This window comes from Simochromis diagramma, unplaced genomic scaffold (assembly GCF_900408965.1).
Source record: "Simochromis diagramma unplaced genomic scaffold, fSimDia1.1 OVJJ01000205.1, whole genome shotgun sequence".
Classification (NCBI taxonomy): Eukaryota; Metazoa; Chordata; class Actinopteri; order Cichliformes; family Cichlidae; genus Simochromis; species Simochromis diagramma.
In genome coordinates this window covers 14,874,134-14,888,779 of record NW_024386782.1, presented here as the reverse complement: position 1 = coordinate 14,888,779, position 14,646 = coordinate 14,874,134, and the positions used below count along the sequence as shown (strand labels likewise).

Genomic DNA, 14,646 nt, shown 5'->3' with positions numbered 1-14,646 from the left:
GGAAGAAGCAAATTGTCCCACATTTTTTGAGCTGAGAATGCTCGAAAGAGTTATAAACCAAAACATTCTCATCACTGTTACAAACACAAAATGCATATTATAAGAGTTTACTATTACAGTTTACTGTGACTCACTCGTTTGCAGAGTTGTGTGTCCATCATGAAGTTGTGGACATGCTTCTCAGCCTTGGTTAGCTCCAGCTTCCTGGCTACCACTGCAACTACCAACGCAGTGCAACCAGCTCCCTGTTGCACAAAAACAGCAACTGTTCTTTCTTATATGGACACTACGTTGTGTTTGGCTGGTGTTACATAGATCTCCATATATACATAGTACATTTCAGGTTCTTTCAAATAAATGACCAGTGTGTGAGCTCTACAGAAGAAGAATTAAATACATGTTCTGGTAGGTTAAAAACAAACAAACAGAGGAAGCGAGAAACAAATATATGTTGAGGAATCAAGTTGAAATCTGACGTTCAGGTTGCATGATAATACTTTGAGCTTGAGGTTTCGTTCTATCTGATCATAGTTGTCTTGTGTGTTCTGTTATACATTTATGTAACTGAAGACATGATGAACCTACCATGATCCCTGTAAGCAGACACACGCCTTTCCCACAGTAGGTGTGTGGTACCATGTCTCCGTAGCCAATGGAGAGGAAGGTAATCGAGATGAGCCACATGGCTCCCAGGAAGTTACTGGTCACTTCCTGTTTGTCATGATACCTAAGGCAATGGAGATATGCAGAAGTCAGGAAAACTGGAACTCAGTTTCGTGAATGTGAGCATGCTGAAGAATGACATGGTGCTGTGTGAACCAAACGGGTTGTGAGCGGAGGTGGTGGAGGTGGTGAGGATCGAGGAGTAGGAAGAAATCATGTTGGAAGGTGAGACACCTGTTTTATAAAGCCAGTTCTAAAAAAAAATGCAGCAGATTTTAGTGAGAAACAACAAAAAAAAAGGTCTACTCAGTACATGTGCAAAAAACAGTAGAATTCCTTTCTGTTTTCCTTCATCTTTAAGACAGTTTTTAATGCAGAGCCATATTTTTAATGGGAAGGACGCTCAGAATAATGCGAAGGCAGGGGGAAAAAAATCACTTTCTAATTGAAATAACTGATTTGAAACTGAAACCATGATGTTCACCATCTGTCAGTTTGAAAATGAGGCACTTGATGAGATGAATGATGGGAAATTTAAAAAGAAAAAAAGAGTCTGAGGCCAAATGACATCATCTTGATTTAAAATGGAAAGAAATTATACTAAGTATAGTAAGCAAGTTTTAAATGACAAAGAGAGAGGCCATGTTGCTCAGCGTGACTGGATATAGTGCCATGGCTTTAAGTTATTTTCAGTATTGCACCAGAAGGTACATCAGTGCATCCAAAAATGCATACGCTTCTTCTTTAAATCAAACTAATAGTCGGATTATTGGTCAAAGTTTAATAAAAATCTTCCTTCCTTCTCAGAGTTGCCCCGACAGAAGTTTTGGTAATGCAAATCATCAGTTCAAACTGACAGCCATGCTTGAAAATGTCGGACCAAAAGGCCCATAGTGCATACGTAAAGACACTTGTGTAACAAAAAACACAACGCACACAAAGCTGGATTGAGGATGACATTGCCATACCTTCCACAGCAAAGCAAAAGTCAATCACGGAGGCAAATCTGCCTCATTCACCCACCCTCATTCAACTCGCCTGATTATTCCCAATGGGCTGTCTAGGAGGAGATCAGATAAGATTTAATTTTGAAGTCAAAATCAAATATTCATTAAGCACTTTCAGACAACATCACGCTAACATCCTTATGACAAGGCAATCTAGACTCTGAGTCTAATTTCTTGGGATTTGGTTAAGGATTTTGTAAAGGGAGTTCTAACTGGGCCAATCATGAATTTCCGATGAGTTTGAAATATCCAGCAGCGTCCAAGCCTATGAACTCAGAATGACCAGCACAATCATCTCTAATTAGCGCACAAGTACATATCAGAACAGCTGGGGTTCAGTCTATGAAGTTTTTCTCTACACCAGGAGGGAAAAAAAAGATTCACAGTTTCATAGAAAAACCGTTTCCTCTTTCTCCTCCAAGACAGTTCATTGTTACCAAACACCATAAATGAACTAATCATGCCTTCCACATTTCTTAAAACTCCCACTCTCAAGTTTTTCTATTCATGCTCAAAGTCCGGGGGAAAAATAGCTGAGCGTTTTTGTCCCACAGAATGTCAAAAAAGTGTGTGGTCTATGGGATTCAAGCTTTTTCAATAACATGCAGAGAAGCAGTCTGTACAATACCATGCAGGAATAAAAAACATGTCTGCATCTGCATGCTTCAAAGCCAGTATATTGAGAGCAGGGGAGCAACAGAAAAACCTAGGGTCCATTTAGAGATTAACACCACCTATGACAAATCCTGCAGTATTACCATGTGAAAGGGGACCGTTACGTCTTCTTGGTACTGTTCATTTGTAAACAGTGGGGTGAGGACTGGTTGAGTAACAAAGGAAGAAGCTCATTGAATTTGACACCCCTGTCTCTTTTACCTGCATCCCAACACTTCACCAGCTGCCCTTTGATAACTGCCATGGGGATAAACTTGATCAGCTGGCTAAATATTGTAATTGCAAGTGACTACAATGTTAGTGACTAGTATGTTAATTTCATTCATTTTGTCATCAAGGCATGCAGAGAGTGAGTCACGTCTCCAAGGCAGGCAGGAATGTGCTGCACCTTTCAGCACAGTGAACAGTTTATTGCAGTACAATATGGTCGCCTCTGTTGTAAATATGACCTATAAATATGCTTGGCAACAATGCAAAGAGGCATTGTTGCTTTCTCTTTTATCGCCTGTTTTTCTGTTGGTGGACATTTCATTGCACATATTTCAGCTCTCTGAAAAAGAGCAGAAGACAGCAGTACTGGAGCAGAGACAGAGGCTGAAATGGGAGCAAATCAATAGCATTTTAAGGCTCTCAATATACTGTGTCAAGTTTTGGAATAGCATGGAGAAGAGCTGGCACCACTTTCAACTTATTCCAGGACAGGACATATATAATGTCCAGAGCAGATAGTTGTAATCCCCCCTGGTTAAATTCTCCCTGACAGACACTAACAGCAAATGCATTATTCTTGGATCAATTACCCAAACGTTTTACAGATTACATTATTTATCCAGCATCAAATGCAACAACATTTGAGCACCGAGGCCTTCGTTCTGCGAGACAGTGTGATGACCACAACACAAGACCGATAAGGCAAGGTCTCAAGTCGCAGTGTTTTAACTAAGCTGACCAGCAACAAGATAAACAATTGCTTGTGAATGACTATATCGGCCTGTTCAAATCACCATCGGTGTAGTCTAATCAGCCTTTTCCCTCCCAACATGGCTATGCTCTCTGTTTATGTGCACGAATGGAATCGCTTCATTTTTCAGCTGCTGTTGTCTGTAGATGTTTGACAGAGGCTGACAACACAGCCTCTCTATAAATAAAGTAGCAAGAATGGATCACATGTGAATGAGCCGCACTTAACCTTGCCAACATGCACACACACACACATACACTCAGGTTTTCCTTTCGAACTGGATTCCTTCACATATGTGAAATATTTTAACAGATGTTTCCTTCAGAACAAGGGCGCTTTTTAAGGTATCACACACATAAAAGTTACTACTGTGCTTCGTGCGCCTAAAATGCACAAATGAATTAAAAAACACTTGCAAAACCCGATAGTGCAACAATATTTAGATTTCAAACATGCTAGAGGAAGAACATCAACCTTGCCTCTGTTTCTTGCCTTCTTTAGTCAGCCGGCACAGCGAAGCAAAGAGCCAAGCACTTTGTTCACACTGAAAAGCTCGTGCTTTACATTCTGAAGTCATCACCTTCATATAGTAACAGCACATCACCACTTTTGTCCAGATGTTCAATCGAGGCAAAATAAATGAAAAAAAAAAAAAAGTCAGAATGCCAAAAAATTAATCTGAACACTGCTGTGATGACTTTTAAACAAATACATCGGGATGCTCCGCGGGGGGAGGGGTTTTAGTTGCAATAAACATGAGCAGATTAAACTCAAAGTAATGACAGCTTCTTTGAAAAACTGCAAACCTAGCAGTGTTTTTACAGCACAGCAATACACAAAAGTAAGCAAGCAAAGCAGCACAGCAAACTAAAAAAAATCTGTACATTTGCTAATTGCTGAAATTGAAAGGGGACATATTGTATTTTTACATGCTTTATCATATTTATAGTGTTAGAAAAATGGATCACATTACAAATTTAACATGGCTGAATTTTTTTTTAAATTGCCATGTACGAGACAAAAGCTCAGGCTTTTGAATCGTTGGGATTTCTTGTACCTTTAGGCTCAGTTTACCAAGAGCTCTTCTGCTCTTAGTTCTTTATGAACTAAAAGTACAAGTCAGAGAGAGAGAAAGGAGGTGTATGGTCATCTCAGTTGAGCAGCTCTGGCTGTGAGCACAGTATTCCCACCCACTTGGTGTTCAAACACTCAACCAGAAGGGAGGATGGCCTTTGGATAATGTTCTTCTGAAGGAGAGGAGCTAAAACTGCTTCTTTCAGACAGAGGGCTGAACCGAGTCCCAGTGTAAGCTATATATGGATTATTTTGAACTGATTTATGCAAAGCTACTCAAGCAGAGTCCAAGATTTAATATATGGAGTTGGGTATGATAATAGGGGAATAATAAGTCCACTTTAAATATGGTGCGAGTTTTCACAGTTCAAAGCAATACAGTACTGAGTTTTTAAAATCCCAGATTCTTTCTGTGGCACCAACGTGAGACTGATTTGTGATTTTTGAAACTTTACAAGACCAGATTTTCAGTTTTCTCTAATGGCACGATTAGGTAAAATTTAGTTATGGATTAAATGTGTGAAAGAATTAATTATGGTTAATTAACAAATGTTAGCATGCTATCAATCTAATGTGATGAACATGGAACACGTTTTAGTTAAAAATATGTAAAACTTAAAAATTCTGAAGGTTTTATTATTATGCAGTTTAGACTCAACCCACTGTAAAGTTTATGCCCTAAATTAACTGTATTGGTAATTACCAAAATTGTTTTTATGTTTCAGTAATGGTTAATCCACCAGTATGCACAAGCTCTTTAACTGAAAGATTTTAATGTTGGTGTTATTGTTGTTAACCTAGATTTTCAAATGTACTGGTTAAAAAAATAAAAATAAAAAATAGTTGTTAAGATGCCAAATTACAGTGATCTACTTGGATTCCTGAACAGAAATTTTTATTTGATTTGATTAATTCCTTCTTAAAGAATTTCAGTGTAACAGCTCAAATTTATAGAAATATTAATTCATTAAAGTTTGTTATTTGCCTAATGAATAATAATATTTTTTAATGTGAAACAATTTTTTGAAAGTTTCTAAATTTTTATTTGTGTTTTTATGGCCTGTGGTCATATACACACATTATATACATCTCCCTCTCACCACCTGGTGGGTGATGTTTGTGGTCCTCAAGCTTGGGTCCTCAGGTCTGGGAGTTTGAGGGTCCTATGCAGTATCTTAGCTGTTACTAGGTCGGTACTCTTCTGAACAGAGACATCTGGTGTGCTTGGAATCTGTGTCCATATGTGGGGCATCCAGGTGGTTCTCAGGTTGCTCTGCCTGGTCTTGGAGTCCTGGTGATGCTTTGACCCATTGGTGTTATTTCCAAAGCTGCTATGAAGTGTGCTCATGTATTGACTATACATTTTGCCTGCTGCAGTATCTGAGAGGAGCTTCCATGTTGTGGAGAGGCAGGTGATTACCTGGACGGCAACAGTGTTGTACCCTTGTAGGGCTCCTTCATGCATATCACCTCTTACATTGGGGTGGTTGGCATAGTAACAGCTGACATGGACCTTGTTAATAAAGCATGTGTACATGTATTTTATAATATCTATGTTTAGACAGCTTAGGAACAAAATAGATTTCCAAGTTCTCTAATTGCTTTCTGTGTAATGTGTACAATGAAGAAAGCTTTTATATGATAGTGTATGTCATGCAATTCAAACATGAAATGAAATTATGCAGACGAATCTGCAGCAATCTTCACCTCTTGGCTTTGTGCTCAAATCCAACTCTGTCAAATGAATTCTTAAACACACTTGAGCAGTCAAGGGGCTCAATGTCACAGTGACCTGTCATCAGGAAATCAAACACAGAGGAGTGGCGGTCTCACAAGATCTGATGTAATTGTGCTTCGGTCAATTAGCACGAAATATAAACCACATGGAGGTTCGCCATGTTGCAGAAACTGGATATTAGCTTTAAATTAAGTACCTGTTAGATTTCCTCTATATATATATTGCAGGGAACAAAATGAATTTTAAAGTGCCAGTGCAAAAATGCACACACTTTAAAGAAGAATGAACCTAAATCTACTGCACTACTGTCAACCAACTAAAATGTTTTATTTTTAACTGAAAGCTCTTTGGATTTGCTGACTCAAGGTTTTATCCCCCCCTCAACGAGGCTTTCTCTGGGCCTCTGCTTCCAGAAATGCTCAGAGTGTGTTAGCACATCTGCATTTTTTAATTTATTTTTAAAAGGTCAGTGAGAAAACTTTCAAACAGTATGCTGTAACTGCAGAGATTTTCTGCAAGTCACTCAATTATGAATAATGAAGTAAATAATGTCAGCTGGCCTAAGCCCTTTACAGTGTTGTGTGTGCGCCCTTGCAAACTTTCGTAATTAACCTGAGAACTAAAGTCAGTCTTTCCTTTCATGAAGTCGGGTCTCTCTGTGCTATGCTGGGACTGTCCTCCCTAATCTACAGACAAGAAACTCCATTCGTGACACCCTTAATCTTAATGTTTCAGAGCTGGAGTGTGTGCTTACATCAAAGGTTATCAGATTGACAGTAATCCATCACAGATGTTTCACTGAATTAGGATAGAGACACCTCTAGAAAAGCTCCTCAGTAAGCTTCCAAGCCCAGTAACACACTTTACATTCTCAACTCCAACAATAGTTGTTTTGCTCAAGCTAAGAAGCACTTCAAAACAGTTTCCATGTAAATGTTAAAATTTTTTTCCAAGAAGTAACTCGTTCATCCTCTGATGCACACTCTGGGTATTAAACCATCATGGGACACGCAGAAACACCGAAACACTACCACTCCACCTCCACTGCCAACTCAGTACATCTAAACATTTTCTTTCATGTTTCAAATCTTCTCAGTACACTCAGCCTTCCACAATGTGTGGTTTACTTCTGCACACAACACAGAGACTGTCTTTAACATTACACTTTTAACTCTTTTAGGTGCACACAAAAAAACAGACCTACCAAATGATTGTGAAGTTTTCAAGTTTTCAAATCCTAATCATCAGGTCATTATTTTATTTTTGTCCCTTTTTTTGCAGCTGTAAAGAAACCTTTCAGTTTTGCTTATTAAACTACTTGTTTTCCCACACGTGAGAACCACAGAGCAGAAGCCTCAGCAGTGAGTCTGTTCTTCCAGTGAGGCATTAATAGGAGGAGTCAGTGGAGCTGACGTTCCCCCAAATAAGACTTTTCCCTTTCTAAGAGTAGACTGAAACAAGCAGGAGGATCTCCTAGACAGGATAACAACTCCATGTGTAAACTGGTAGAAGCAAATCCACCGCTGCTTTGTCTTTCAGAAAATCATATCTGAATGCATATGATCGCATCAAGACTGCAGAGAGAGACAGTAACTGATGAAAAACAGAGAACTAACTTAATTTTATGTTACTGCATGTCAGTCTTTTACCTGTCCCAGTGCTTATCACATATTATGCAAATTTACCTTGTGGGCTTACATGCGCTGCAGAGCGAGCACGCTGTCACATCAAGTGAAACAATGAAGAATCTAACTGTCCCTGGTGAATATAGTAGTACATGCCACGTCGAATCAAAGAGGCTCCCTTACATTGCCCACATTGCAGCATCAGACTATAAATGTAAACCTACTGTAAGAAACTCAAAGAAACGGCAACATTTCGGTTTTGTATAAGTTTGGTTGAGCTCACAGCCTGGAAACAGTAAAGTTACAAAGCCTGCTTGAATATTTCATGTAAACATGTGGTTGGTGTGAGAAAGTTCAAGTTGCTCTGGTATGCATTTCTCCAGTTAAACATTCGGACAACCTGTCTTGGCTGGCGCTGTTTGTATCTTGAGCCTGATAATCTGGTGCTGTGCTCTAAGGGAAAGTCAGCTAAACTTTCTTGCCTTTTACGTAGCCTACAGGCCCTCAATGGAGTATGCGAGGTGAGAAATAGCAGCCTCGCATTGCCCCGAAATAGAGCGTTTTGTTTCAGATAACAAAGTTAGAACAGGAGTGGAAGAGAATTAGATAACAGCTAAAGAGAAAAAGGAGTGAGAAACCAGGGAGGCAGGCAAGGCATGCATGCAAGTGTGTAACTGAGTTCGGGCTGGATTAGGCCTGCTTGTTATGGATAAGGAAAGGCAAAGGGACAAGGAATCAGTAGTGGGGAGAGATGAGGAGAAACTGCAAAGCATGCCACGTTAGATGGGTACAGTAGGAGATCTGCAAAGGATCAGTCAGCAGTAAGAGAGAGAGGGAGGGAGGTGTCTTTGGTAGTGAGGGAGAAGCCAAAAGAGCTTAGTTAAGGAGCTTAGTTGAGGTAGGTTAGCTCTGAGGATGGGCTGTAACAAGAAAGATGGGAAAGGGGGCCAGTGTTAAATCCATCTACTGTAACATTAGCATTTCTCCCATCTCCACCCTCTCTCAGTCCCTCTGGTTGTGTGTCTTTCATTCCCCCCATCTAGGCATTTTCCAGGTAGACTCCGTGTTCGTCCAATCTCACACCGTACTGCCCTTTGATTTACTTCGCAGCGTGGTCAATGTGACAGTGTTACGGCGCATTTAACAGATACAAGTCACATACAGCACTTTGGGAAACAAGCGCCTCTTCTTTTTTTCAACTTTGGTTTCACTTGAAATGATGGGATTGATAAGTAAACATGAAAACTCGCATGCTGTTTCAATGTTTACTAAAAGAAAGGAGGAAGGGGAATGACATTCGGCTCACGTGGGCAAACAAAAACTAGAGACGCCGCATTCGGCAGAGACCAAACTCTTGTTTTTAAAAGATGTCTCCGTTAACACACGTAGCAATGGAAAGCAATGCTCTCATTTACCCTCTAACTGCGTTACGCCACTCACGTATCTCTCACTCAGAATCTTGCTGTGCTAAAAGTAACACGCAGCCCAGACAAAAGTGCCCTCAGCTAAATACACGAAATGACTTGACATTCGTTCTCTTCTTGCACACTCGGGCCTTATTTTGATAACAGAGGACAAAGTGTCTTCATCTCTGCAGAACAATCTTTTGGGTAGAAGCAACAAAAGTCTGTGGAAAACTATAACACTGTTCAATTAGTTTTGTGAGGGGAGACACATAATGAGATGGTAATGTGTGAACACAAAGAACAGAAAGGCCTTTGGTCCTCGAAAATCTTTGGAGTTGCTGCTAAAAAGACATCTTTTTGCAGTATGGATCTATAACAATTGCATAAGGAGAGAGAGAGAGAAAAAATGAGATAAGACAAATTGCCCTCTGGCAGACTGGTGAAGGTGACTTGAAGGAGTTGCTCCATTTTTATACAAACTTCCTCCTCCAGCTCCTACCGGCCTAATGCACAACAGTTAGCAAAGAGACGCTTGCTTCAAAGTGCTGCTCACACTGTAGGTCTCTGCTGTCCTCCTACAGCCACTAAAATCTCTTAGGAATTGTGCCACTTTCATGCCAACTAGAGGGCCCTTCCTAATTCTCCGTTTGACCTACTGGGTTTGGAAAGGATCATCGGTCAATTTTGTTTCAGAGGAGCTGCCCCTTCTCCCCGCTACCACCACCCCGCTCCCCACCACCCTCCAACCCCACTCAGGGCAGCAGTGGCGCCAGCTCGGTGAAAAAAATGATAAGTTGGGTTTTCCACGGCTGGAGAACGAGGACTCACATGGTATCCCTATGGAGCAGCATAGTGGGGAAATAGAAAGTACAACAAAACATTATACAAACACACGCACACGCATGCACACGCACACACACACACACACACACACACAACCTTCATGTGCATGCTAAAGTGCACCCATCCATAGTAACAGACGTAGACATACAGACACAAATCTACCCATCTGGACACATTATTCTGAGGCTAAATGATTAATAGCATGCCCTGCTCATGTGTTTGTGCATTTTTAAACCAAACCACACTCTAGAGATTCTGTGCCTCTCACCTCCTTATTCATTTAAGTTCAGAAATCCAAACTAAACCCATGTACTGTAGTTTGTTTGTTTTTTCCTCTACCAGCATTTGACTTGAATGAAATGACTCCTTCCTTTTATGAGGTGCTAAAGACTGAATGATGGAAAAAATGTGACATATAGCCAATTATAATAGAGAGACTTTGTGCAACTTAACTTTATGGAGACGTCATCATGTGCAAATTTAATGTTGTGTTTTTTCAACCAATGCATGAAGCGCTTTCAGTGCTCAGGTAGAGTAGAAAAGCGCTGTAGGAACCAGTCTATTTATCATTGGGTTAAGGTTATCTCATGCCTGTGACACCTCACTGGCCTCCCTCTGTGCTCCAGAGGAGCTGGTGTGAAAGTTTTTGAGTTTTAAATCCACCAGCCACGAAGATCCCAAGGTAAGGGCGTGTAAAGGGGGGTGGTTAGTGACAGGTTAACATGTGGGTAGTTAGGGGGCAGGGGTACAGGAGGGAGAGGGGAGGTACTTAATAAAAGCAGGCAAGATGAGCTGCAGCAATAAAAGAAAAACCTTCCTCTGACGGGATGTTTAGCTTTTGTGGTGTAGCACGTGTAGACTAAAATATTGGGTTTGACAAGAACTGCTGCTATAGATTTTCCCACTCTCCACCCATGCAACTCGAGTCCCCCTTCCACACCATCTATGCAAAAATGAATTTAAAAACATCAAAGCTGGCATTAATGTCTCATTTCCCTATGCAAATGCACAAACGAGAAAGAAAAAGAGAGCCTCTCATTTCTCCCTGCCTCTTTCATTTTCAGCGAGAATCATTGGTGCCCCCTTGAGACGAAGCCCGTTGCGCAGTTTTGGTGAGAAAAACGGGTTAGGGGATCCTGGGGGCTGCTCTGCATTATCAAAACAAACCATTCAGCAAACAAACAATTAAACACTCATGAATTATGGACAAGCCATCTAAAATAGCAATAAAAACAAGGAGTGGGAAGTCGTGGAGCAAGTGCTGAGCTAATGAAACGTGTGCAAGGGTGTTTTTAAATAGCCGGGCAGTGGTGTAGTATGTGGGCGTATTAGCGTATGCCTTCCTGCACACGTGTACGGCATCGATATGTAACCTATTCTGATGATTCCACATATTTCCGGGAAAGGACAGAAAGCACGGAAACGCATGGGAACAAAAGCGATAAGTGAAGGAAGAGAAGACGTCTAATAATCCACAAAGTGCAATTGTGCATCAGCCATTTTGGTTTGTGCCCAGCAACAACATCCATTATTCACAGCCCTGTATTTACCTCTCACAGACACGCACAGTCCATGCAGCAATGATCCAGGAGGATATACTGAACACCAGCAGAACAGTTCCTGGACAGATGGTCATGAGGGTCTTCATGACAAAGCGTGTGTTGAAGTTAATCTTGTTGAGGGCGCCAATGCTGCGGGACGAAGCGTCCGTGAACAGCTTGCTGTGGAGTAACATGACTCTGCCAATCAGGTAGAGTCTCAGGAACATGGGGATGGAGAGGATGATGTCCACATCCGCGTCGGCCACCGACGGCGTGTAGGTAAAAGCCAGCCGCGCTGTCCATGTGAAGACATACTGGCCCGGGATGGGGTGAATGGCACACACCAGTAGTTCCAGCACGATGAAGAAGATTCGCTCATACGTCATGGCTATCCTCCAATCATCCGCACCATTGTCGACCATAAACAGCTGAAGGAAAAGACAGACTGAGGTCAGTTTGGATAAACTTAGAATTTCCTTCCACACTCAACTTATTTTCCTTCTACACATCTTTAATACATTTTCAACCACATGGACCTTTGAATGAGGCCTCATAGTATTGGTGTGTTTGTAGATGATCCATAAGACATGGATGCTGCTCATGATGGCCAATACTTGATCTACAAATATCAGCCATAGCATTAAAAACACCTGCCAAAACTTGTGTAGATCAAAAATGTCAGTGTACTGGGATGGTGATGGTGAGTTCCTCTGGGCTTGTCTGTGAGAAATCCAACATTTCTCAAGCAGAAGATCATCATTGTTATTCTTCTTTCTTTCTTCTTTTTTTTTTTTATTTGGCTGATCTTTGTAAATCAAGCTAGCAGACAAGAGTAGCATAGGTGTCTTATGTTTTGATTTATAAACAACACCTCTAAGACTCAAATAAGCTAAGGGCAAATACATAATAAATATACGGAGCATGAGATGTATGGCAGTAGTTCTAGTTATCCCAGGAAAACTTTACAGAAACTCAAATACAATAAAACAGAAAACAACTGTATAGATTCATCAAGACTACTGTTTGCAAATAAATAATACAGTGTTTCTGGACAACAACTTAAGAGTCATTTAAGAGTGATTTTTTTCCACCCCACTGGAAAACCTAAATTGTGCAATAAACCTTTAAGCATAATTTTTACAAAAATTGTGAGAAAGTTTAATAAACACAACATTTTCAAGAAAAAAACAAAACAATTGAAATCGGTCAATTGTTTTGTGGTTTGAGGTTTAAAGGGTTAACGGCTTTAATTTAAGATAGGTTTTTCTCTACAGTGGCAACAAAACATGCAGCCTAATACTGCTGCAGAGGTTCCTGTGAATATGCTGCACATGTAGGTTACTCTTCTTTGCTTCTGGCCAGGTCCTTACTGTTTTGGGTCATTTTCTTTCTTTAGAAAGACAAAGTAGTCCATCTCCCATTGTTACCTGTTGCCCTTTTTTCTCCACCATCCTCTTAGCAATATAAAATACTAATTGTCGCACTCAGGATAGCATTAATGGATGCATCAGAGTTTACAGTGACATAGTTTTCCTACACTGCCTTTGTACAGACAACGGGGTTTGTAGGAAATGTCAATATTTAGTGATGTCAGTTTTGTTTGTGTAAACTATTTAGTAACAATTTATAATCACAATCATTAATAGAGCAAAAACTAATCATTTTATTTATGGAATTTTATTGATTTGAATCAAAACAGACAATTGCAAACACTTAATACTGACTATTCCACCTATAAGCATCTATAAAAATGTCATTTTATCAAATGTTTACAATACTTACTTAAATGGCTGTAGTTTAAATCTTAAATTGGAGATTGCTGTGGTCCTGTTTCTCTCCTGTTTAGTTTTGTTTCCACTTGTCTACATTTTCTGTGAATGATTTTGGAGTGAGACCTCTCACGATTTCTACATGCGTATCACAGGACCAACACTACGAGACATCCTGTATGAATCTGAGCTATCAGAGGCTCTGACAACAGCAATATTTTACAACCTGAGACTGAGGCTCAGTGAAAGGTAGTAATAAAAATTAAATGAAAAACTTTATCACAAAATCACAATGACTCTTTGCAGTCACTAACTAATATAAGATATTTCATAAACAGTATGAAATAAGTATTGTCTCTTATCAGTTATGATACACCACATGTACAGTACTCATTACTTTACATTTTGCTACAAACATAGGTGCAGCGATTTATTAAGATGTGTGCAAATGTACATGGAAATACAGCACACAGTTTGTACACTTCCAACAAGCTTTAAAGTCAATATTTGGTATCAACACCTTTATTCTTCATCACAGCCTAAACTCTCTCAGGCAGCTTTCTTTTAATTTCTTGAAGTAGTCTCCAGGAATAGTTCTCTAGGCTTCTTGAAAGACATTCAAAGCCCATCTTTGGAGGTTTCTGCCTTTTGTTCCGTTCCCTGTGAAAATGATCCCACACTGCTTCAATAATGTTAAGGCCCGGGCTCAGGGGAGGCCAATCCATGACTGATAGTGTTAAACTGTGTGCTTTTCTATTCAGGTTTATTTTTTACAGCACTGGCAGTGTTTGAGGTCACTGTCATGCTGAAAAATTAGCTGTTGTCAATCAAATGCTTCCAGATGGACTGGTGACTCAAAGTCTGACTGTACATTGTACAAACCATGACAGAGCCGCCACCTTGTTTTACAGTTAGCTGTAGACACTCACATTATACCTCTCTCCTGATTTCCCACATACATAATGATGGAAATTTAACCAGTTCAGATTTGGCTTTTTTCTTTTTTCTTAAGGTCATAGTTTTCAGGTACTTTTAATGTATGCACAACATGTTGAAAGTTAACATCTCACTGGGAATCACCTAGTTGGTGCCAAAATACACTGTCAAACTGTATCTTTGGGACAGGCTTACAAAAGAAATAAAAAAAACTTCAGGTCAGCTACAAAGACTGGTCTGGCTGGTTTGTGATCAATTTTCAATGTCCAAAGAAAAATGCTGAAAAAACTAGCTTGGAGAACTATTGCTCAAGACCACTAAAAATTACAAGAAGGTCCAGCTCCTTAGTAGCAAAATTACACGGGTTGGGGGGGTAAAGTGGTTACAATCAAGCACTTTTTACAGTTC

General features: G+C 40.1%; 1 protein-coding gene across 2 annotated transcripts in view; it reads right to left on the bottom strand.

The window, feature by feature from the left end:
• The window catches only part of kcnn1a (potassium intermediate/small conductance calcium-activated channel, subfamily N, member 1a), a 65,429-nt gene that overhangs the window by 11,411 nt on the left and 39,372 nt on the right, over nucleotides 1–14,646 (bottom strand). For both annotated transcript variants that reach the window (XM_040022108.1, XM_040022109.1), the window contains exons 4-6: nucleotides 11,543–11,961; nucleotides 586–727; nucleotides 135–245 (exon numbers count right to left, since the gene is read on the bottom strand). In XM_040022108.1, the coding sequence (XP_039878042.1) occupies nucleotides 135–245; nucleotides 586–727; nucleotides 11,543–11,961 (672 nt within the window). The remainder of the gene's footprint in view (nucleotides 1–134; nucleotides 246–585; nucleotides 728–11,542; nucleotides 11,962–14,646) is intronic.